The 25,167-nt window shown below is 40.2% G+C and overlaps 3 protein-coding genes across 5 annotated transcripts; all 3 read right to left on the minus strand.

Annotated features, from left to right (window-relative positions):
• Positions 1 to 26: 26 nt before the first annotated feature.
• LOC115744351 (vesicle-associated protein 1-2-like) lies at positions 27 to 960 on the minus strand. Its single transcript, XM_048285505.1, has 5 exons — positions 909 to 960; positions 744 to 814; positions 531 to 612; positions 319 to 441; positions 27 to 268 (listed from the first exon to the last, which is right to left on the minus strand). The coding sequence occupies exons 1-5, from the start codon at positions 958 to 960 to the stop codon at positions 27 to 29; spliced, it is 570 nt and encodes a 189-aa protein (XP_048141462.1).
• Positions 961 to 7,330: 6,370 nt separating this feature from the next.
• On the minus strand, positions 7,331 to 9,546 carry LOC115744461. 3 transcript variants are annotated; one of them, XM_048284753.1, is made up of 2 exons: positions 9,432 to 9,546; positions 7,331 to 8,685 (listed from the first exon to the last, which is right to left on the minus strand). In XM_048284753.1, the coding sequence occupies exon 2, from the start codon at positions 8,618 to 8,620 to the stop codon at positions 7,613 to 7,615; it is 1,008 nt and encodes a 335-aa protein (XP_048140710.1). In that variant the 5' UTR covers positions 8,621 to 8,685; positions 9,432 to 9,546; the 3' UTR covers positions 7,331 to 7,612. The 3 variants fall into 3 exon arrangements, with proteins under 3 accessions (XP_048140710.1, XP_030535516.1, XP_048140711.1); XM_030679656.2 differs by having other exon boundaries at positions 7,331 to 8,703; positions 9,432 to 9,516; XM_048284754.1 differs by having other exon boundaries at positions 7,331 to 8,683; positions 9,305 to 9,436.
• Positions 9,547 to 10,084: 538 nt separating this feature from the next.
• LOC115744463 (SPX domain-containing protein 3) lies at positions 10,085 to 12,654 on the minus strand. The gene is made up of 3 exons (XM_030679668.2): positions 12,294 to 12,654; positions 10,800 to 10,965; positions 10,085 to 10,704 (listed from the first exon to the last, which is right to left on the minus strand). Exons 1-3 carry the CDS (start codon positions 12,540 to 12,542, stop codon positions 10,328 to 10,330), a joined length of 792 nt encoding a protein of 263 aa, XP_030535528.1. The 5' UTR covers positions 12,543 to 12,654; the 3' UTR covers positions 10,085 to 10,327.
• Between the last annotated feature and the right edge of the window lie 12,513 nt (positions 12,655 to 25,167).

Consider the following 25,167-nt stretch of genomic DNA (forward strand, 5'->3'; position numbering starts at 1 on the left):
AATATATTTACACAAGCATTATAACATCATGGTTTATTGCAGATGACAATAGAAGCAAGGATATATCGAGCACTCACAGCTGTAAATTCAAGGTTATTCAAGTCTTTACTGTCTGAAATGGAGGCTCCTGGTGAAGATCCTTCTCGAACTTGGGACGAAGGTCGAGGGGGAGCCACATAAACAACCATCATCTTGCACTCTTCTACCTTTCGGCCCGGTACTTCGTTGAACTGGTATCCGACAGCGACAAGTACGGCTAGGTTAATTTCTGCATTAAGAGAACCTAAGTCAATGCTGTTAGCAAAGTCTCTGCGATACCAATTACCATTTCTCGCGTGATATCCTTCGCGGCAGACCCCGGACTTGCAGTTACACTTCGGACGAGAAACTTAATCTTGCACTGCATGTCAAGAGGTGCTTCCATTAGAGCGTCCATTGTAACTGCATTGCAAGCATGATAAGTCAATCAATCATGAACATCATGGCACGAACGCTCGCATATACGCGAAATGTGAGCGAGAGAGAGAGACCTTTAACATCACCGGTAGACCTAGGCAACACGATTCCGGTACAAGGCCTGACCCAATACTTCTCCTGATTCGTCCTCATCACCTGCAAACACCATAGACGACGCGTGCAAAAAAGCACTCAAAATTCAGGAAGAAAGAAGAGCGCAGCGAAGAATCAGAAAGCGAAATGATGTGCCAGAGATCCTCCGATCTGCGGAAAATTGAAATTTTTACCTCGAAAGCTACGTAGTTGTCGGTCTCATTCGACAGCCGGAGAGAGCAAGAGATCAGCTTCCTCAACTCGACTGAGCAAAAAACATTACCAAAATCAGACATGGGATTCCGGAAAAGGAACAAAAGTCGTCTCCGAACAGATGAAAGAACCCCGATGAGGCTTACGAGGGAACTGAAGCTCTTGAGGTTCGTTCCTGAGGAGATCGCCGGTACTCATGGCGGAACCACAGGGGGAGCGGGACGGCAAAATGTTTATACACGACAAATCTCTGATTCCGGCGGCCTAGGGTTTCTCACTCCAATGCCTTGTTGCGCTTTTAATCTCTTTGCCGTAGCCAGGATGAAACTGAAAGCTCGGGTATAAAATCTCGTCTTTCGATTCATATCTAAGATAGCATCAAATCGGATATAAAAAATGTAGTTTGAATTAAAAATATCTTTCGAAGGAAGTAAGATGAAGTTGAATAGGGTTTCTTATATCCATGACATAAAAGTTACTTTTTTCAAACTACAAACTTCTTAAATTAAAAACTTTAAGTAGTAGCTAAATGTAAACTAATATTTGAATATTAGTATTGAAAATGAAAATTCAAAATAATAGTAAAATAACGGACAACTTTTCTTTTTTTAAAATTTATTCCTGAATTTATTTATATATTTGAATTTATGCCTATTCTTTTTCTTCTTCTTTTTGTGGTCGGAAAATTTCTGTCTATTTTGCAATATATATTATGTGTGTGTATATATTTAGCATCTATATTCGTTTTATTTTAGATATGCTAGTATATTTTTATTAAGGAATGCTGGAAGGGAATAAAAAAGGAATTAAAAAAAAGAGATGAAATATAGTTAACAAAATAAGTAAATAAAAGTGAAATAGAAGAACCCAATTTTAAATGAAAGAATTCAAATTTGAAATGGATCTTTCTAATTTACTCTATCTCTTTCTTCTCCATATCTGTACTTCATGTTGAAGTTTCACGACTCATCCTTAGTTCTTTGTTCACCTCAAAGCTCCAAGAAAATGAGAGAGTCAAAACTTCTTCTCCGTAACTCTCCGATTTAAGTCAAAAGTCCACGAAAGTGGCAAAAAGCTCAAAACACCTTTTTTCCGTAACTCTGTAATTCATATTGAAGTTTCATGAATATAGCGAGAAAGTCAAAGCAATATATTTTTAGTAATCACGGGAATGAATAATAATGTTTTCTCTATTTTACTAGGTTTGACGTTTGTTGGCTGACAACCAAATATTGTAGGCAGTTTCATTAATAATGTCATTCCCTAGAATTCTAGGGAAAATTGTTCAAAAGATCCCGGACATATTACACTTTTGTCAATTGAGTCTTAAACATTGAGTTCATTCGATTTCAGCCAAAAATCACTAACGTGGATATTGGTTGTCCTACGTGGCACGATCGACGCTAATGTATATAATTTTTAATAAATTTTTAATATTTAACAATGTCTCATTATGTTTATTTTCCCTCTTTTCTTTCATTTCTTTCTTTTTTAATTATTTGGTTCAAACTAATGACGAGGCCGCCTACCATGGGTGAGGGGCGACGACCTCTGCCCACAACCCTTGCCGAGTTTGGCAAAGGCTTGCGACGCCTCGCCAACCACAATGAGGGCTAGCGAAGGCTTCACCGCCCTTGCTCAAGGGCCGACGGGGGTTGCCAGCCCTCCGCCGGTGGTCGGCGGCCCCACCGACCCTTTGAACCAAAAATTTAAAAAAAGAAAGTAAAGAAAAAAATAATAATAATCTTAAAAAATATAAAACATTATTAAAAATTATTTATGCCAATGATAGTCATGCCACGTAGGATGATCGGCATCTATGTCAAAGATTTTTCAGCCAAAATTAGCTGGATAAACTCAATTAACAAAATTAAAAGATTTAAGAGTAAATTGGCAACAATGCATTAGGTTTAAAGATCTTTTATGACAATTTTCCCTAGAATATAATATGAATATGAAGAGGTTTGAGAGGACATTCGTCTGATATAATTTGTTCCATGCCGATTGGCGATTTCACGGTCCTAAATGTAACTACCATGCTATTCCCAAAAAATTGAATATAAGACAGGCCGGACGCTACAGGAATTAACATAAGAGATTTCCCAAGAATCTAAAATCCTAAATCTAGTTCACTCGCTGACTTTTTAAGCACCCATGGCTAAATGCTTCTGGAGAGTGTCAAGGATCACAGTTTCGAGGACTAAGTTATGCTAGATACATTTTCTCTTTTCAAAAAAGGTTTGTCTGACACACAAACATAACTTTGTTATTAAGCCCCGATAAGATCCTGCGAGCTACGACCTACGAGTCATCAAATTTTAAGTTAAAACTAGGCATTATGCAATCTTGTTCGATCCAATATAATAATACAATCAAAGGCAAAACAAAATAAAGATTCGTTATAAAAAAACGGCATTATCTCATTATCTAGAAATAGAAATAATTATCTAGAAAAAATACATAATTTAATAAAAGCTATACAAAACCAACCATGAGTTAAGTGATATATTATGACGCAATAGAAAATTAGATGCAACCCAAATACAACGCTAACTTTTTTTTTTTCCTTAAATTAATAATGACATAATTAAAACTAATCACTGAAATGAATCTAATATCCTAGATTAGTTAAACACCATAACTTATTAATTGAATGCCTAACTTAATAAATGCAGGATTTAATTAATTGGTAATGAACTAAGTAAATATAAAATGCTAAATTATCTATCAAGTGTGAATACTTACTCTGTAGTGAAAGGGTATCCTACCACATCTCTACATCTTTTTGTCTTTTCTTTTCTATTCAAACCTAATAAATCACGAAATAAAGTCCTAAAGTAAATCTAAGGATAAAAGTAAAGTCCTAAAGTAAACAGACCTTAAAATTTAAAGACTCCTAAAGAAACCTAATATGAATTAATTATTGAATCTAATGTGCAAGCAACTCCTAATCATGCTTCTATGACATTTTTATTTTTTTTTTCTTTATTTATAAAACTAATTAAAGACCAAAAATTATTCTAAAACAGAATTAAACACCTAATTACCGAAGTTAATCAAGGGAAAAATTCAAAAAAGGGCCTAAAGTCCTCTTGATTTTTCAAATAAGGGCCCAAAGTGAATTATGTTTCAAATAAGGGTCCGAAGTAATATAGTACGTTTCAATTGAGGGCCCGAAGTGGTTATAATGTTTCAAAAAAGGGTCCGGCTTGAAGGGTATTTTCGTTATTTCACATTTTAATTTTTTTTCTTTTTCTTGATTGTAAAAAAAAAGTATGCACAGGCGGGAGGGCTGCCCCTCCCGCCCGTGGCCGCCGGCCCACCGCCGGTGGGGGGTCGGCAGGGCGCGGCGAAGGCCGGCGGGGTCGCCGGCGACCCGGCGGCCACGCCGTCGAGGCGAGGGCCTCGGCCCTCGCCAAACCGGGAGAGGGCCCGACCCTCTCCCGGTTACCGGGCGACCCCGGCCCGGTCTCGGGCGACGGCCGGCGACCCCGATCCGGGCGGGGACCGCCGGCCTCACCCGAGATCCGGGAGAGGGCCCGACCCTCTCCCGAGTTACCGAGCGACCCGGCCCGGTCCGGGCGACGGTCGGCGACCCCGATCCGGGCGGGGACCGCCGGCCTCACCCAAATCCGGGAGAGGGCCCGACCCTCTCCTGGTTTTGGCGAGGGCCGAGGCCCTCGCCCCGACCGGCGGGGCCGCCGGGAGTCGCCGCGCTCGCCGACCCCCCACCGGCGGTGGGCCGGCGGCCACGGGCGGGAGGGGCGACCCTCCCGCCCGTGAAGTAAACTTCTTCCTATCTCTTTCTTTTTTTCTTTTTTTTTGTGGAAACAGATAACAAAAATTATAATAAAAAAGAAAAAATTAAATAAGTAAAAAGACTAAAATACCCTTGAATCAGACCCTTTTTTGAGATTTTAAGGTCATTTCAAGCCCTTGTTTGAAACAGTATTCACTTGAGGCCCCTATTTGAGAAACTATGAGAACTTCGGGCCCTTTTTTGAATCAGTGTTCACTTGGGGCTCTTATTTGAGAAAACATGAGGACTTCGGGCCCTTTTTTGAATTTTTCCCGTTAATCAATTTAACTATTAAAAATAAAATTAACTAATATATGCTGCAAACTAAATTAATGCAGTATGTTAAACTATATAAATTAAACATGCAATCTTTCAAGTTCATTACATGCGGTATGATGACATATATGAATAAAATAGTAAAGATCCGATTTTTGACTTAAAGATCCAATCTTTATGCATGATTAGTGCTGGATACATTGTAAACATACGGGAGAGGATTAAACCAACGTGATTAAACCAAGCTTCATGCAATTTTCTTAAAGTAAACTCACGCATAAATGTAAGTGTATGTTCTAAACAAATACCTTCATGGAATAAACTATCAAACAGGGTAATAAAATCTAATTAATGCAATCTGAATGCAATATTAAAGAAATGAATCCACTTATAAAATATGAATATGCAAATTACTAAATTCTCTTCTAGATATATTTTTGCAATTTTTTTATGAAGATGCAATCTAACATTACTAACATGCAAGATGTGATTTCTATCTTGTCTTTTTATAATATGAGATTTTATGAATATAAAAAATGCAAGTGTAGCAATTATGGCTTCGTTTGTTTCGCAAAAAATGAATAATTCGGAAAACATTTTCCGAACAATAATTCCTTTTATCGCTTGCAAAAATAAAAGAAACGAAATTTCTTTTCATCATTCACAAAAATGTTTAGACATAAATTATTGTTGATAATGAAAACATTTTTCATTGGCTAATTATTTCAAGCATTATCATTTTTTGAAAATATATATTTTCCAAATCATTATATTTTTCTCGAAACAAACGAAATCCAAATAAAAAAAAACACTTTTCACACTAAATTCTACTTATTCTAACGTGACAATTATTGATGCAAAAAAAAAAAATACGAAATCCTATCCTAACCTGCAAAAATACACGGAATCTTAGATATGTCCATCTATGGATGCCAATATGAATATTTCTAGATATGTATACCATGTGATTTATTAACCATGCCCTAATTACGAGTGTAAATCTAGTATGTCAATCTAACACTCAAACCTAAGAAGTACACTATATGATATGATATGCATATTACTGTACGTATGAAACTACGAGTAGAACATTTCTTGTGTTAATTACTTTCCTAGTTTGTAACATCACATGCAATTCGGATGCAATCGTAGAGCAGGCAATTTCAATCAAATTGATTTGATGCGGCAACATTATTATAAAAATAATTTCAATAATGCCTAAATGCAATGCAAAATTACACGAAAATGTTCACAGTGTGAATGCACCGTTGATTTTTTTAGTTTATGGGTCAAGTTTGATCCTTAATTTTACTGCAAAATGAATGGCAAGAGTAAGAGCCAATAGTTAAGTGTCAACGGGGACTCCTGTATTTGAAATCGTTGGAGCTGGTGATTCGTCAGCGGTCTTTCCACGGAGTCAAATCCGATTCGATTCCAGTTCAGAACATTTTCTAGCTAATTCGTAGTGTCTTAAGCAGTCGTGTACATGGCAAGGCAGGTTTCAGCCGACGATCCGAAGCTCTCTTATAAGTAACAGCGGCACTGAGCTTTGTTTCTGATCAAGGTGGCGAATCCGATGAAGATTATTACATTAACAACTTCGTATTCCTGCACTAAATTGATCAAATGTCGTTTTGCCAAGTCTTCCATAAAATTTTATCGAAGTGTAACAGGAGAAGTATGAAATCTCTTACGAAAAGAAAAGGAATATTTGCAACTGAGACACTTAGAGCAAAACGTCTAAAGGATCAGTGTAGAATAAACCACAGTGCAGAGAAACAGGGCTGTGCAGGTTAACTGTGAAAAATCTGGATCACATGCTGCTGGTTTCGTGCATTATAGTGATATCAGAACGGCGACTTTGCCCCGAATGAATGGCTACTTCCAAACAAATTGAAACTGGTGTCTCACAGATGTGGCGGTGATTCACTTCATGTAACAAGTAGAAAAGGCGATGCCATATGCCAAGACAAGACCAGTGCAAAGCAGAAGAAATCTGTATCTAAAGCTTAACAGATCACCGGCAGAAGTCACCTTTTTTTCCCTTCAAGAACTAAGGTGACTAACATCAAGCCAGCTTCGACTTCAAGGCTTAATAATGGTTAACACCCGCCTAATCATCTTGTTAGACCGCACGGCATGCGCAATGCTCAGGACTGTGATTACTCTTCATGCAGACTGTCAAAGATCAAAAGTCAACCTGAATAGTCATCTTTTTCCTTCACCATTGTGACAGAAGGGGGTAATGTAACCGTTAGGACTATGTCACATCTGTCCTGTTGTAAGCAATGTAAGCCTTAGAAGGGATAACATGCCTCCTTTTTTTATTTCACTACAGATGGCCGTGTGGTGACATGGCACGACATACGGCAGTCCAAGACAGGACCCAAGATTGAATTTCAAGTTGGGCAAAATTGGTTGACCGGCCACACTTGAATTGGAATGGGGTAGAGAATGAAAAAGATACAAAACAATGTAATGTACTCAATAACCAAAACAAAATTGTGGGTCAAATAACATAACCCTCATCTGTAGGAGAAAGACAAACAACCTTTTCTTGTGATGAACTGTAGAAAAGCAACCGGCTTGAACCTTAAGGCACCAGAATCTTTGATTGTATTGGTAATATGTCAGCAGATATACACCAGAAAACATGAAGAATTCCAATGAACCACATATTTCCAAGTTCCAACACGATTTAGTTGATAATATGCTGAGATGTTTACATGTTTGATTGCGAGAACTTACCATCCAACTATGACTAATTATCCAACTCTAACCATCAGCAGGAGCAGATCCTCTCCAATGTGTTTGATCAGAGGCACCAGCAAACCAAGCAACCCTCATGAGCTGTACACCAAGTATAAGCACCCACCAACACACCAGAGCCCTAAGCGTATGCAACATCCACCCAGGAGCATTCATTTCAGTCCCAAGCTTCAAACCCCTCATCAGCTGTAATACCCGGTAAGCCTCATAAACAACCGGTGTCACTAGCCAAACTGGAGATTGCCAATGCCAAGTCAACATCTCAGTCAGAATTTGCACAAACAAAAGCAACATGTATGGCCCCAACAGTACTGTGAATGAGATAAGTGGCAGTTGAGGTTGGAAGAAGCCCTTTTGACATCCAAAGAGTATCATCGAGGGAACAATAACTCCCACTATAGCAGCAATTACATTCCAGAATTGATAGCTAAAAGGAACCTTGCTGTAGCGCTCCTGCACCAATTTCATCGGCTGGGCACAAGAATCGGCCATTAGGAAAAAAAGCGTAGCACCCAGGTTAAAGATGCAATCCAGCCCAACCAATGAAAGCAAGCTGGCGATGTTAGGGCCTTGGAAGACTGAAGACATCGGCAGCCATAACGTTGGCATCATGCCTGTCATAAGGAGGACAGAAGGACCCAGAAGCCACAATGGCCATCTTAAAAACATAGTCTTTAACAAAGTCTGATTATTTGTGCCAGAAAGCTCCTCTGCCGTTTCCACTTCCAGTGACTCAGATGCGCTCTTGGAGCTCAAGTTTTCAAATAAGTCGGTGGTTTTGGTAAAGAGGTTATCTCCATCCTCTCTTGGTGAATAAGTAGTTGGCGAAGGTTCCCACTGAGACGTCTTTTGACAGCAGATAACGGGACATTTACCTGGAAGGCGGAAGCTACGAACATGGAGAAGACATGATGGTTTCAAGATCAAACATTTCCATCTCTGAGAATGGATTCTGGCCGCAGCAGTAGACATAGCAGATGGACTGTGCGCTAAAATCGCTGCTCCTTGATTCATAGTTTTGAATCTCAGTTGGATCTTCACAGTTTTGCTCACAGCACCCCGTTTGATCTTTAAGGCCTAATATTGAGAAGTCCACTGTGAGCAAGAAGCAAAATTTCAGATCAAGAAATACAAAGGCACAAGATTGGCAATCATCAGAGTTACAAAAATCCTCGAGTGCTAAATTATATGAATATAATATAAGCCGACAACAAACTATTGCTAGTTCTGATTAACAGTTCAGATAAGCATCTGAATGACACTAGCAAATATCTCATTGATCACCGATGAAGACAGGGTAAGGCCATCTTAAAACATAGGAAGCCATATGAGCTTCAAGGCACCAAAAGCCATCAAATTGTGTTTCAATCATTTGCTTCGTCTTGTGTGAAGTTTGAACTATTCGGTAAGTTCACCAACGCCCCTCGGAAAAACTGGTGATGCAGATAAAAAATCCCTTATCTGACCATAAAACCCAGGTTCATCACCTCGGCAGTAACTCTGTCTCAGACTCAGACCCAACAAAACAGGACTATCTTATTTGCTGCCGATTGACTAGCCAGAGCTTGAACTAATCATCAAGCTGAAATGGAAAAAGAGCACCCACCTTCAAGAAGACGAAAGACAACTCCAAATTTCAAGTCGCTAGCAGATTATCATACTTAAAATCACAAAAAAATATATATGTACATACAGAACCTAATTGACGAACAGCGAAGAGTACTCTCACATCGATCCCCGACAATGAAGCAGAGTGCAAAGAAAAGCAGAGGGAAAAAAGGGTTTACGAGTTGGAGGCCATAAGATTCAATTCGGACTCACCTCTCGCTCTGAATAGCTGCGTCTCTTGGAGTTGGAACAGAGGCTGGAGCTGCTCCCCGTCAGACTTCAGCAACTGCTCTGTTCTGTAGTCTCTTTACTTTCGGCTTCCTGTACGTCGGTTTATATAAATACCATTCCTCAATTAATAATCCAATTACGGTGAGAAAATAATTACAAAATCGTCCCTCAAGTTTGTTTCCGATTACACTTTCGTCCACCTATCACTTTGCAATTGCATCCCTTTACTTTGAAGACGTTGGATTTGTAGATTGAGTTTTGTCGTTAGGATTCGGATTGGACCGAATTGCCTCTTTTCTTTTCATAAAGGTCCCTAACATCTTCTTATCCCGGCTTGGAGGAAGAGTAATTTGGTCTCTTAAGATAGCCTACTATGAGAATTCGGAATTTTGAAACTTGGAATTCGAATTCTACCACCGGGCACTATGTATTTTTATTTCCCTTTTCTTCCCTAAGGCGACTTGAATCGGGACTCCAGATTTACTTGAATATTTAGCTTTTACTAATCGATATGCATCGAATTTAAGCTCGAGCATCAAGAATGCCGGGTCAAACTAAGCTCCAAGTGAAGCTTGAGAGATCCAATCTAAACCATGACGCGCCTTCGTTTCTAACTTTTCGGATCAAGTTTAGAGGCAATAAACGAAATTAACAGACGGGTTTGATAATAGCACGACTTAATTATAGCTTATTGCATCCATATCAGGTTGTGGCAAAGATTCGGATCATACAAGTCAGTTTCTCTCTAATCTCTACTTATAAAAGCCTGTAGCTTACTCGTCGTGGATGGTACACATCTCGAAAGGCACGTGAGAACACGTCGCAATGTCGCCGGTAGCATCATATATTGTGGTAATGACTAATCACAAAGTATCCTAGCCATCAAGAAATCTGTATAGGAGAATTAAGCTGCAAGAATCGGGCGAGATCGGAGTCCGGCAGGTTGAGAGGGGGCAGAGAGAATTGGCTGATCGTCGAGCTCCCTTTCCTCATCTCCTGCATCGTCCTCAGAGCGACCACGGTGTTCCGGAAGATCCCATCTCCGGCCACAGAGTCGGAGACTCCTGCCTCCCCGTCGGGTCTCGCCTTCTTGCGCTCCTCCATGGGGAAAACCGCGTCGATCGTGCTCTCGCATTCCTTGATCAGCTTCGACACGAGGTCGGTCGTGAAGAAGGGTTGCTCCAGGACCTTCTGTATGAAAGGCAGGCGGAGCAGCCCGCCCGTCCGCTTGTCGTACTTCTTCAGTATCTTGGCTAGACCTGCGGAAAGGTAAGTTGAGTGGATTTACGATCAGTATCCCGCGATGTGCTTCGAATTCGCGACGAAAAGGGCGGTGTCGGATTTGAGTACCGACCTGTGTAGTTGATGTTGCTGTAGTTCATTAGCAGCACCATCTCGCCGTGGAAGTCGATGATGTCCTTCCTGATTTTGGTCATCTCCTCCTTGTAAAGCTTCTCCGAAGGGTGACTTCCTTTCTCCCCCCAAGTGCTAACCCCTCTCTGGATCCTCTGCTGAAGCTCCTGCACATTCAATCCCATTGAGATGATTACTTTTGCCAAACTCATACACGCCAGCGTCGCAATCTCTCGATGCGAAAATCGCCGCGTGCTCGGGCACCCTCAGATAAGAAAGAACAGATGAATGGTGTCGTTTCGTTCTTAGGTGGGAAAGAACGGAGATGTGGACTCAGAAAACAGGCATTTCGACTCGGACAAATCTGAGTGAAACCTTATCCGCAGGTCCGCCATTGAAACGAACCCGTGACAAATCCGATCGACCGGCGTATGGAGAAAGACCGGACAGATATTCGTAACATGAAGCGGGAGATCTTAGTTTCGTCAAACCTTCGACAGCAGAGACATTCATCATCTTCTTGATGTGTTAGTACGTGTTTCTGATGGGCGTTTTCACCAAGTGCTATCAGTACGCTTGAGAATGTGAACGTGATAATCTCTTTAGGGAGGGATTTGAATTGGTTTTGAATCGGAGAAAACTCTCAAAAGTTTTAATATATTGGCTTCTCGACATGTTTATGGGTACATTGGGCCCCATACGATAGCCCGTTTTAGTCAACAAGTCAACTCAATCGACTTTATTGACGTAGTGAATCTCATATACCACATAGCTATATCGAGTTAGACTTATTCATTTTTACTGTCACGTTAGATCAATATGACAGACCTTTACGGTCAACGAGTCAACTCGATCGATCATATTGATTCCGTGAATCCCACGTACGATTCGGCCGATAAGTTGGACTTATTTATCTCCGCAATCTAGTTAGACCGTTAACTAGAGGCAGATATTATGAGATTGTAAACCCCACATATATGCAATCGAAAATCATAGCATCCAAAATCGATTAAAGCCGAATGGAAGATCACGTGTATAAATTCTCGTGACCAATTACCTCGTACCCACTTTATACGTGGGACCCATCAATGACCTGTATGCATGTTGTGGGGTCCATTCATTCATGTCATGACGTGGCATCACACTTTCGACAGCGAAGATGGACAGCCTAAAAAGTAAAAACAGCTTTAACATAATAGAATTGGCTCACCTAATTTCCTCCCCGTATATATCTTCACCCACCCACCCACCCCAAAACCACTTTGCCCCTGCTTCTGCTTCTTCCCCAAGTCAAAATGCAACCAAATAGAACCTAGTCACCGAGATTTCCGACGGGTCAACTCATAGCCGACTCAGTTAACTCGTTCCCCCCCGAAAAAAAAAATTAATAATATTTGTATATTTTTTCGTAATTAGGTACACCAATGCACAATTCACCCATGTAGCATTACATAAACTATGGAAAAACCAGGAGAGAGAGAGAGAGAAAGCTCACCCTGTGCCGGATAATAAAATCCTCCTCCTTCTCGACGAAGAAGGAGTTGAACTTCTCGATCTCGCCGTGCAGCAAGTACATGAACTCGGCCTCGGCCTTGCCGTAAGAGCCGCAGCCCCCCGCCATCCCTCCCGGCGCCGAGGAGATGAGCCTCACCAGCTGCTTCAGCTCCTTGTAGGACAGGAACTTGTCGCACCATCCGGGCAATGTCTCTTGGATCTGCTGCTTCAACCTCTTGCCAAATTTCATGGATACCCAACTGAAGCAGGAGCTCCGTCAACCAAAGCTCAGATCAACGAAGGAAAAAGAGTGAAAGTTTCTCGGGTACGTGCGAATGTTAGAGAGAGAGAGAGAGATTTATTAGAAGGGTTCGGTAGAATATTTAGAGGGCATATGCTTGGCGTGATGAAGTGGCGAGTAGAAAAGGCATAAATATGAGTCGTTGAAGTCAGAGAATTCCTCAGCATATTCGGTTGCTATAGAGAGAGAGAGAGAGAGAGTCGCACTTTAAGACTCGAGCAGAGGACGCGAGAAAACGAACGACTTTTCTTGGGGCCTCATGTTATAATATTCTCCGCCAAACCAGCGGCCCGTGGGGCCCGTGATCTGACGTGATTCGTATTGCTAAAACACTTATGTATTTAAAAACACTCGTACCTGAATTGGGATGAGAGTACTGAGTAAGCGAGCGCAGACATAATAGTGGGGGAGAGAGAACGAAAAGAGAGTTCTAAAATTAGGCTGATATAGATAAGCTATGAACTCATTTGATACTTATATTATGTCGGATTTTACCATTTTAAACTCATTAATAAAAATTTATTAGATATGATTAGCTCATATAGCGACCGAGCCCATGTTGACATATTTAGTTGTGACTCAACCGCATCGGCCCCATCGCGAGGCAGGGCCAGTGGCGGGGTGCTTGTGACGGGTGGGTGAGGACAGAGCACACGGCATGATTCGTTGGAATCTCCTGAGAATCTACCATTGAGGATTTGGACATAGTTTATGGGGCCAATTGATTAAAAAAATAAATAAAGTTGGTGACTGAAGAAAGGAAAAAAAAAAAAACCCAAATCCAGGAATATTATTTTTTTCGGTTCTCCGGAAGTGTTCGAGGAAAGCAACCGACCGTCGGGTCATTGGTTCGTAGAAGCGGGGCCCGCCCCGGATTTGGGACATGGGAAGCTTCCTATCGTCCACAAGCGTAAGCAGCAGAGCATACGGGGAACAACAAACGTAAATGTCCAGGCGGCTTCTTCCCCGGCATTGCACGAGTTTCTTGCTGAGATCTTTAACATATGATGGAACAAACATAGCTTGAAGCTTGCTTGTTTGCTAAGGAAATATGCCCTCCCGTGCCGTGCGCTCTTATTAGGTTACGTGGACGTTTGCGTGCTAAGATTCGGAGCCCACCCTTTGCCCAATGATTAGCCTTAAAGCTCTTCGTGATGTTTGATAATTTATCTAAGTCCTCCTATGAAAGCATAAGTACTTCTTTACCATGTTGTATCGGATGCAACGATGGAGATGGTCTAGGTGCGGGAAAAAGTGAATTCAAAAGATTTACTCATGTAGACAGGCGTTTGCGTAGATGGATAAAAAGAAGTTGAGGCAAACTAATCCGGTAAAGGGAGCTAAATTTCCTCGGCAATTTCATTAAAGGTTTGGCCGATGCTCATTTGTCAGACTGTTCTTTTGACTTTAGTTTTATATAAGGAGCTAACTTGATAAGATAAATTCAATCGTATGATAATAAATAAATAAAATTGGTTTCGGCGCCCCCAGCAAGTTCAATCTAAACCAAGGATAAACTTTGTCCCAAAGCAGCTATTCTCATCATATTCTCTAACAAGAACAGTCGACTCTATTAACCTAATTATATTCTTTGTCATATGCTTATCGTACAAAAGACAAATTAAAGAATGTCTTAGGCATATAAACAAGAATGGGTCATATTGCCGACCCGACCAGACCTTCTCTGCTCGCCCCTTCTAGCTAGATGCCATGGTCAGAAAACAAAACCCTAAATTGCCTTCTTGGTTGACATTGCAAGCTGAAACCCATCAATTGTTGTTGTGGTTTGTGTTCTTCTTGTCGTCGCCTATTGAAAGTGGGCATCACAAGTTGACACGATCTGACAATGTGAGCACACCGAAAAAACAAAAAAAAAAAGGTTAATGAGAGACTTTAGAATCCAATATCGAAGCGATCATCTCGAAACAGATAACTAGAACTCGATTTTTCGAGCTACGTTATAAAACTAGAAAAGAAAATCTAGCTTTTCGTAATACTAGTATAGCGTTCGCAAGGTTTCACAGGAGGAAAAGAATGTGAACCTTGTGAAGGCATCTAATGTGTATTGATAGCTTTTATTAGATTTTTTACATACTAAACCACACTTTCATCTAACAACTTAAGCTATTAGAACAGTTGGTAGTGGTCTAACAAATTCTCATATGTTAGAAGTGAGTTCAAATCTTTCAAGACTCTATTTATCTTTCTAATTAAATATGTTCACACTTAGTACTAGATAAAAAGACCGGACTAAGTGTGGGGAGAAGTGATATAATATCTAAATAAACAATTGGCAGTGGTTCCAATAAATCGCATAGCTCCTTTCGGCTTTCCAAGATGATGATCATGCATGTTAACCATGCATATCTCTATCTCTCTTCTTTTTCTTATGAAGCAAATACAACACAATTTTCAATCTCAAACTTTTGTGGAAAAAGCTTTAATAACATCACAGTGTATCGTGGTCACGTATTATTAAACAATGGATAAGGGTGGTGATTTGAAAGAGTCGACACATATAACTATGGGAATAATGTGATCAGAAGTATTACAAGTTTTGGACAAAGCTCACTTTGATGACATAGATTTTCAATCTTTTCCCTATAATAATCATACGATCACATAAATCTCTAGAAATTTTAGAATCTACTATTATTTCGAATCATCAAAATATAAATTTATTTATCAAAATAAGAAAAATTTCACTTTGTCATGCTTCTATTAATTTTCTTTTTCAGTTATATACAATGCCTTTTTTTGCTAGTTATATATCAATATCTTGTGTAGATCATACCCTGGGAATTTATCAAAAAGTTCTAAACATATTGTACGAATTCTAATTCATACACAAATCTTTCAATTTGGATACTTTAGTAATAAACCTCATGACAATTTGCTAATTAAAGTCATTTCGATCAATTTTGGATGAAATTCACTAACGTGAGCACTGACTATCCTACATGGCATGGCCTGCACCGGCGTTGATAATTTCTATAAAAAAAAATTAATTCTTTATTATTTTTATTATTCATTTTCTTTTTACTTTTGTTGTCACTGTGGAAGCAAAGGCCTGCAAGCCCTCGCCGATCGCTAGTGAGGCGGACAGTGGCCTCGTCCGCAATGATGGCCTCGTCCAAATCTAGGTGAGGGATGTGAAGCCCGTGGTTGACTAGATAGCGATGGCCTTGCCTAGGGCCTTCGCGTCGCGACCTTCTCAAAGGCAAACTACCCAAGGGAAAGGTAATGAATTATTAAGCAAACACTTAGCACAAATTGTCGCAAGTCCATACCAATCACAACTTTAAGGTTTTGATTTATTACTTAGACAAGCAAATTGATTTATTTTGGAGTTACCACTAATCTATTATCGGTCAATTAGAAACTCAAGTAAAATGTGGAAATGTGGACTCGATAACGCTAAATTAACCTAACGCTCTCTTTGTTACCTTTTTTTCTTGTTTTAAGAATATTATTAAAAGCAGTCTTTGTCAATTTTCATCTTAAGCTACTAACATGCAATTGGTGATCATGCCGGTGCACAAACAAGAAATGTAATACTCAATAACTAAAAGCATTAAATAAATTACTTGAAGGGATATATAAACCTTGGTGCGCTAAGCAAAATCAAAGCTTCATTATGTCCAACACGTCAAGTGTTCTGCAAAATGTTAACTAAAGACCAAACAATGCATTTATGACCTAAACATGGTTTCTAAATGCAAATATGTAATGCTAATTAATTATTTTGGGTTTTCCTTTATTTAGAATGGAAATTTAATTCAGTTGAGAAAAAAGTATGTAATGCAATTATGTAATGCTAATTAAGGAAAAAGTCATAGGAAATCTTATGTCAATTGAGAAAGTGAATGCTCTTATTTGGACATTTTGTTTGGGCTACTGGATTTATGTTTTTAATTTTTCTAACTAGACAGAGGAGCTCTCCTTATTATCGGGTTATGAGTGCTGACACTTAATTTTGTCGGTCCTGAAAGGTTTCATTTATTTTAACGCATTTTCCTTTATTATTGCAATTTTGGAAAAGAAAAAAAGAACAAGAAAAAGAAAAAAGGAATTAGATCGGGCCCGGTCGACCCGGACCCACGCCGGCGGACCCGGCTCGCGTGTTTTCTCTCTCTGTCGAAGCGGGCCTGCTCAAGCGGCCCACTTCCACTTTTCTTCTTTTCCTCGAGTTAGGCCCGGGCTAGCCGGCCCACTCCCCTTCTTCCTTTCCCCCTGCGAGGGGCCCAGCCCCTTTCCCCTCTCTCCTTCTTCCCTCCCTCCGCGCGCGAAGCAGGGGAGCAGAGCCGGCCGGCCAGCTGTGATCACTTCTCAGCCGTAAGTTCCATTCCGCGGCTGGGGGGACTTTGGCTGATATTTTGGGAGCCTATAAAAGGCGAGATGGAGCATAGAGGGAGAGAGAGGGGGCGACTGTTTCCTGAAGAGCTAAGAGAGGACCAAGACTGAGGGGAGCAAATCGAGTGAAATTGTGAGAGCCGAGGGAGGAAATGGTCGCGCGATCGTAGCGAAAGTGCTCCAGCTATCGTCTGGCATTGATCTGTAGCCACTCGCCATCGATCGACCTCCTGAACTGGTTGTTTTTTCTCCTCAGACTAGCCAACCCTGTTTTGATCGAGGGGCTCACCGGGCCTAAGACTTCTAGTTTCTCAGTCCGACGAGCTTTGGTCTAATTTATGTCGTAGTCTGACTGCTGTGGATCTTTCTTGTGAGTTGGTTGTGGTCTGGAGTGGTTTGGTTTCCTCGGTTGAGCTTTGTTTTCCGCTTTGTCTCCGCACATTACCTGCTCGATGAAATGTTCGCCGTTGCGACGCGGCCTTTTGGTCCAAGTTCTGGTTATTTTGAGTTTGTTTGGTTTGTAGAGTTGCTTGCATTGTTGTCCTACTGTATATTATGCTGTTTTGTGGCTGTGTTTTGGGCGATCGTCCCCTAGCGAGCTTGGAAGGAGCAGCCGGAGGCTTTCGAGGACTTGGCCGAGCCTCTGGCCGGTGATCGGTGGCCCCCTCACCCGTCTTCATGTCTTGTTGAGGCTGGTGGAAGGTCAGGTTAAAGGTTGCCGAAGCTCCGGTGACCATTTTTTAGGTCCGGCGAGCCTTGCACGCAAAAGGGGTCATTTGAACTGGGGGAGTGTTTTGGCCCAAAATAAAAATAAAAATGGGGGATTGGTCGAACCGGTCCGACCGGCTTTGCACGGCAATACGCCGAATACGTAGCACGGACACTTCTCTCAGGGAGATTTTCGTGTGTCGAACACGTGTCGGTGTCCGAAACGCGCCGGGCACGCTCGGACGCGCGGTCAATGCGTGTCCGAGCTCCGACACATGGTCAACTGAACGGACACGCGAGGGACCTCCCCTCGGCAGCCTTCGTTTCCGAGGGAAGAGGAGAGGCCACCTCACATCAGAAGATCAGGTCCCTCGACGCCTCGTGGCTGCCGGCCTCACCTCAGGTCTCCTTCTCGAAAGGATAATGGGTGGTAGCTCATTAGGTGAAGATGGACGGCGAAGCTAGACGAAAATAGAGCTCATCTCGTGGAAACTGAAAGCTAAAAAGAGACACACGAGAGAAGGTTCGTCAATGGAGGAAACATGTGGGGTGTTGTGATGCACAGATAAGAGAGAAAGTAGAGAGAGAGAGAGGCGTTGTTTTCCGAGGGAGGGGAATGATGATAGCTCTTTACACTTTCCTAATTTATGATTGACAGAGACTATATGTCCCAAAAAAATAATATTTCCTTCCTACCCTCCTCTCCCTTTTTTTTTTTTTTTTGTTATTTCCTTTTAAAATATTATCCTTTGAAAAATATTTTCTTTTCTATTCGGGCTCTCTCTTTAATTTTTTTTTTATTTCCATAATAAAAAACCATCAATCAATATTTAGGTTGCTAATCATGAGAATGAAATCCAATGTGACGTGAGGTATGGATTTGGGAGAGTCCGCACCTGAATCGAGGTAATACCTTAAACTTGTGGACCCCTCGCAAAGGAAAAAGCGGGTCGCGACAATAAAGAAGTGAAAAAGAGCAAAAGTACAATTTAAAAAAAAAAAAAGAAATGTTGGGGCGCCTCCAGCAAATTCAATCTAAACCAAGGATAAACTTTGTTCCAAAGCAGCTATTCTCGTCATATTCTCTAACAGTAACAGTCGACTTTATCAACCTAGTTATATTCTTTGTCATATGCTCATTGTACGAAAAGCAAACTAAAGAATGTGTTATATACAATAACGACGCCGTAGTGCCGACCAAATTTTCTCTGCTCGCCCCCTCTAGCTAAATGCCATGGTCAGAAAACAAACCCTAAATGGCCTTTCCGTGTGATATGTTCGATCAAATCTTTGTTGAGGTTTGTGTTTTTCTTGTGGTCATCAATTGAAAGTGGGCATCACAAAATAGCACTGTCTATGTCTAACAAGGCATATACAAGAAAAAAAACATTATTGAGAGACATTAGAATATGACATCGAAGCCATTATCTTGAAAACGAATTGCTGAAATATGATTCCGAGCTATTGTATACCTAGAAAATAAAATGTTGCTTTCCGTAATACTAGATTAAGATGTTTGCATGATTTCGCAGTAAGAAAAGAATGTGAACCTTTTGATGGCTCCTAATGTACATTGATAAATTCTTCTAGCATTTCAAGACGATGAGCATGTTAACCATGCATATCTCTATCTTTATTCTTTATATTATAAAGCAGATACAACCCAATTTTAAATCTTAAACTTTTGTGGAAAAAGTACTAGTAACATCATCATGAAGGGAAAAATACCAAAAAAGGGAAAAAGGGCAAAATGACACCTGAAATGATAATATTTTTGTACAGCGCTCATTTTGGTGACAATATTTTTTTTTATCACTTGAGTGCCAATTAAAAAAAAAACAATTATTTCATTGTCAACTCCAGTAACCTTCGCCGAAAATCACACGTGGCATTTACGTGGCTCGCCGGAGGATCCTAGTCAACAAAAATAAATTAAAAATCAATAAAAAAATCCACGTAATATTAAAAAACTTAAAAATAAACTAAAAAACTAAAAAAAAAGAAAGATGGGAAGCAATTACAGCGGCGAGAGCAATGAACCCTTGCCACCGCCGACCCACCATCGCCGACCTTGCCGGTAAGGTGGAGGACGACAGAGGGGGGTCGCCCGGATCCGGGTGAGGTCAAGTCTCGCCGACCCCGGTGAGGCCTCGACGGAGGGAATAACAGAATTTTGCTAGAGAATGTGGATAGACGCGGTGTATGAAAATTATGATATTTGTGGTATTCTTCCATAAAATGATGATTTAAAAGGGCTGACATATATAACAATGGGGAAATTTTACTAGTTCTATGACTTTCGTATGAAACTTACTTGGGTTCCATAATTTTTCAATCGATCACTTGATGCCATAATTTTTAAAAAATAGTTCACCCAATCTCATTATTTTTAATGCCACGTTGAAATTTTCAGTAATGGAAATTGCTAATGTCACTCAAGTAAACGCGGATGATTACAACATCATTCACTCACGACTTCTAGGATTGATGTGAGATCTTACTAATTTAGTACAATTCGAACTCATTCTTTTAAGGCTTTTTTTTTTTTTTGGGTCAAATTTTAAGGCTTCGTTTATTTTGTAGAAAATGAATAATTTGAAAAATGTTTTCCTAAAAATGATCGCTTGTTGCTTACAAAAATGAATGAACATAAAAATTTTCATCATCCACGAAAACGCTTAGACATAGATTGCTGTCGATAAGGAAAACATTTTTCACATTTAGAAAAATATTTTTCAAATCATTCATTAAGTGCGAAATAATCAGAGTTTAAATGGATAAAATATTATGTCTTTCACTACTTGTCTAAATCCTTTTTCTTGTTATAATTCTTTTCACCGGCAAGTGTCTGCTCTTTTCCTAGTACTCCCTAGTACCCTTCAAACTCGCACAATCAAAGTGGGTTTGAAACTGAAGAAAGGATGTCCTACTTTCTCTCATTTGCTATATGCACAGATGATTTACTATTTTTCCGAGCTGCTGACCATGATGTTTTTGAGTTTGAAAGAGCTTGCTTGATGAATACTGCTTGGATACTGGACAGTTAATCAACCTGCAGATATAAGTGTGTTTTTCAGCCCAAACACCTCTGAGCAGAACGGTTTAGAAGTCATACAAGTCCTTGGCATGAAGGCTGTCATAATATGTTAAAGGCTTTGTTATTGTTTCAGGCAGGATGCGCACAAAACAAAGACTCGAAACAAAGACTCGTATTGAAAAAAATTGCCATGTCCCTACAGCGTTTATCACTTGCCTCGAATGCCTGGTGTACATTAGATCCGTATTTCCTGCGATCTGTGACATTGTGCAATTATCGATTGACATCCCTCTTGCCCTAATGCAAGAAAATTCCGCCTAGGCAACCGTCAAAGCTGTTGTCCTTGGTACAAAGATTATGGTTATTAAGTTAACTATATAGTGCTTAAAGGCTGTTTTGATCGAGATGATAAAAATAGGTATGTAATCATCTAAGTTGTAATTATAGAGAGACAATATAATCACAAAGATTCAGCAGTTAACCTAAGCCAAAGATGAAAGTCCAACCGGATACAGGTGGCCATCAGCTCATCAAAGCTCATATGGAAAGACATCTGCTGGTTAGTGCATACTCAGCAGCACCCTCACATACACTGATGATGTGAATTAATCATTTGAATTGTTTCTGGGTTATGATTGTTACTTCCTTTTCTGAATCATTCCTCTGTGGAGAATGCAGATTGTCAAATTCTATCTGAGGAACAGCTGGTTAGGTTCGTTAGCCAATTTCATTTCATAATATGTTTGCCTTGTATAGCAAGCACTCAAAATTTCTTTTATATATGTAGTTGTCCAATGTTCAATTCTGAGAAAAAATCCTTCTTTCATTATGATCGATTATAATAGATTGCCCAAAAAAAGAAAAAAAGAGTCCACGTACCAACCCTTTCGAAATCTGACCCTTACCTGCACTGCTGCACATACCAATTTTGTTTCAACCCTCTTGGTACTTTCTTTAACTTGCTAGAACCCTCGTTTCTGATATTGTATAAAACCTCTTCAACTCTTGTGCTTTGCATTCATCTGATCAAATAATCCCGCAAAAGTTCCTCTTAAGCCACTAGATTAAACCATCGACGAGCACAAAACGGATGGAGGGTCTCGGCTTCAAGAGGCCAACGGCGACAGCGGCGATGTTGGTGTTAATTCTTGGTGCATTCGCCGCGCCAGTGCAAAGCGATAGTTCTTGTTTTGATGATTGTGCCTGGGATTGCTTCGACAGCCGTGTCCCGAATTGTTACGCCGGATGTGTAACGGACCGTCACTGTCATCGCTCTTCCGGTACTTATCTCGATCACTGCGAGCTTGGATGCAAAATCACCAAGTGCGTTGGCATGAAATCGGGTACAGATCTCATCCCACAATCCTTGATGTTATTTATTTATTCATCTGTTTCTTCTTTTCAACTGTTGAAAAAGCTTAGGTTGTTAGGGTTTCTGGGTTCGGATGATGAGAACTACTTTGGGTGACACGTAATTTGGTGTCATCTAAATCGAGTTATATTTAATAGAATAATTAAATATTAAATCATGCATTCATTTAGTAGCTTAAGTTTTTAAAATAGTTGGTAGTGACCTCGTAAAATCTCATGTGGTATTAGAGCAGAGTTACATACCTCAAGAGAAATATGCGATTCTTTTCTTTGGCTATGCTGAAACTCAGTTTTTCCCCACCTTAAGAAATTGAGTGCTTATCTCCTTCTTTTCTATGTTGTCATCTTTGTAGTTACCTTTTCATTAAATTCCCAAGCAGAATGTTTTCAAATCAAAGTTTAACAATACCTGCAGATGCCAAGGAGCTTGAAGATTGTGCAGATGCCTGCTCGAAAGATTGCAAAGCAATTTATACTCCGCATTGAATTTTGTAACCATGTTTATGTGCACAACAATAAGAATAAGGTAATGAGTCAATAAAAGGAGTTCTTATCATCCTAAGGTTGATTAGCTATCTTATATTCCAAAACTGAAGTGCTCGCTTTCTTGAGTCCTGACATAATTACATCTAATCTCCCAAATTAGCGATTGCCGTCATCTTCCTCTCCAAATTAGCGTGACGCCGTTATGTTACCACTCAAAAAGTTCTTCTCGTACGTGATGCTACGAATGCCCTGTCCGGCATTCGTTTGATTTTGTCGGGGCAAGCCTTGCACTTATCCTCATGGATGAGAGGGTAGCGAACAAATCAATTGGATTAATTGGTCTGCTTTTCTTTTTATTTTCATTTTACCAGTTCCATTGGACCGTCGAGGAATCAAACCGATTTCAGGGACCTCCGGTCCAATCCCTGATTCCGAAAATTGAAGACCGGGACCACCGGTCCGATCCCCGATTCCCGAGGAAATCGGACCAACTCGGACCATGCTTACTCCTAATTCTGTCCATGCAATAGTTCAATCAATCGTGGTAAACATTCAATATGCAAAACGCTCAAAATTTGCAAGTACAAGATTCTCAAATTCACAGCAAAAGCATGATTTCTATGCACGACTGCTCCTTGCCTAGCGCGATCAAATTCCGTTCTCTCTCGCCCAATTTCAGTCAAGTCAATCAACTCCCTCTTCGTCGGTTTTCTTTCTTGCTAAGAATGGTTCCCGTCTCTCTCTCACAGCCCGCTAAGAGGGGCTGCCCCAGCCGCAGAATGGATTATGCGGCCGGGAGAGCTTCACAGGTGGCCGGCGCTCCGTTCATCTGCTTAGCAGTGAGTGTGAAGGAAGGAGGAGGAAGGACCGGGCTGGGCTGGGTCGTCCGTTCGCAGAGAAGAGAAGGAGAAGAGTGGGCCGTACGCTTTTGGCCCACTCGTGCAAGAAAAAAGGAGGGGGCCTGCTTCTCGCAGGCCCTGGTCCGCCGAAAGAAAAAGGGCGGGCCGGGTCTACCCACACGGATCCGGGTCGAGCCGGCCCGATCCAACTCTCTATTTATTTTCTCTTTTTTTTAAATTTTTATTTTATTTTCCTAATTCACAATAGAACAAGAAAAAAGGGTTGGGTTTCTTCGTGTTTTGCCTTTTTCTTTTTCCATTTTTTATCTTTTTCGGAGAAACCAAGGTAAAAACAAAAGAAAAAAAGACAAGAAGAAAAGACAAAAGGAAAAAATTCTATAAAAACAAATGATGAAAATGCCTTTAATTAGGCATTTCTTTGAAATAAAGATGACACTTCGGATCTTTATTTTAGAAAATGAAAACACTTCAGGCCATTGTTCAAATTTTTTCACCATTGGAGCCTTCCTTTGCATTGTGATCTCGTACTTGATCTCATGGTCAGATTCCCCTTATTTTCCGCGAGCCTCGGGGAAAGCTTCAAAAAAGAAAGGCTGGGGATTGTCTATCTTTGTCTTGATTCTTGACGGCGATTAATATGAATGTACAAAATATTATCTTATCATACGAAGTAAATCCCTCGAACGAGTGGATCGGGTCAAGTAAAAAATATCGGATCCAAATAGACCCACTTTTGATCCATTTTCATGTAATGCAAATCTAGTAATTTAAAAAAAAATCTAACTATCCATATCTAATTTGACTCACATGGCTGAAACACTTTCATATTTAATCCAATTTAGTAAAACCCGTAACCAAACCGAGGTGAAGAGCGTGAAGCAAGGGAGCGCGAAATTGAGAGAGAATGAAGAAAGAGTCATAAAGGTGAGTTGAATTTAAATAAGTTATAAATCCATTTATAACCCACTTAACACCCAACATTACGCTTAAACCCATTTGTGACCTATTTACTGAATACAACTAACCTATGTAACTACTCAATCCATCACGTATGAGAAATGATTTAATGACCTATTTTGACGGGTTTAATCCAAAGCTACCAAACATTGCAAGTTGCATGAAAAAGAAAGGTAGGGAAGGTCCTATCTTTATCACGATTCTACACAATGGACATTAGCATGAACCAACGCTTCTGGATGTGACAAGGACCCCACTCAATTTTTCCGATTCAACGGTCCTAATGTTACATTTTTTTTTTGTCTCTTTGATCACGATTCTTAGCCGTATAAATCCCTTTTCAACTCTCATGCTTCTTCTGACCAAAAAAAAAATAAAAAAATCTCATGCTTCTATTATTCGAACAAAACAGAAAGAACTCTCGTGCTTCTCGCATTCATACGTATAATTTCACAAAAGTTTCCCTTTAGCCGTTAGCGTAAATCGAGGGCGAGTGCAAAATTGATGGAGTGTCTGTTAACTGAACAATATGTTTAATAAGAAGTTTATTATATATATTTTTTAGCATCTTTGTTCCATTCTAGCGATTTAATTGCCCTGTTTTTTCAAATCATGCTTTTTGGATGCACGGGACACATATGTACTTATTCGAGAGGGTATGTGACACGAAAATTAATTTGAGTAAATGTGACACAAATATTTTAATTTGAGGCTTTTGATGGTATTAACCGTAACATTTATGTACATTTAGGAAAATATTTTCCAAATCGTTTATTCTGACTCAAATAAGGGGTGAGACCAT

Source organism: Rhodamnia argentea, chromosome 9 (genome assembly GCF_020921035.1).
Source record: "Rhodamnia argentea isolate NSW1041297 chromosome 9, ASM2092103v1, whole genome shotgun sequence".
Classification (NCBI taxonomy): domain Eukaryota; kingdom Viridiplantae; phylum Streptophyta; class Magnoliopsida; order Myrtales; family Myrtaceae; genus Rhodamnia; species Rhodamnia argentea.

Coding starts and splice junctions, on each gene's coding strand:
- LOC115744461 (XM_048284753.1), bottom strand. CDS start 8,620: ATGAATCAAGGAGCAGCGATTTTAGCGCACAGTCCATCTGCTATGTCT.
- LOC115744463 (XM_030679668.2), bottom strand. CDS start 12,542: ATGAAATTTGGCAAGAGGTTGAAGCAGCAGATCCAAGAGACATTGCCC. Junction 10,966..12,293: donor ATTTTATTATCCGGCACAGG/GTGAGCTTTCTC, acceptor TTGAATGTGCAG/GAGCTTCAGCAGAGGATCCA. Junction 10,705..10,799: donor CAGCAACATCAACTACACAG/GTCGGTACTCAA, acceptor ACCTTTCCGCAG/GTCTAGCCAAGATACTGAAG.
- LOC115744351 (XM_048285505.1), bottom strand. CDS start 960: ATGAGTACCGGCGATCTCCTCAGGAACGAACCTCAAGAGCTTCAGTTC. Junction 442..530: donor GTCTACCGGTGATGTTAAAG/GTCTCTCTCTCT, acceptor CTTGCAATGCAG/TTACAATGGACGCTCTAATG. Junction 269..318: donor CACGCGAGAAATGGTAATTG/GTATCGCAGAGA, acceptor CTCTTAATGCAG/AAATTAACCTAGCCGTACTT.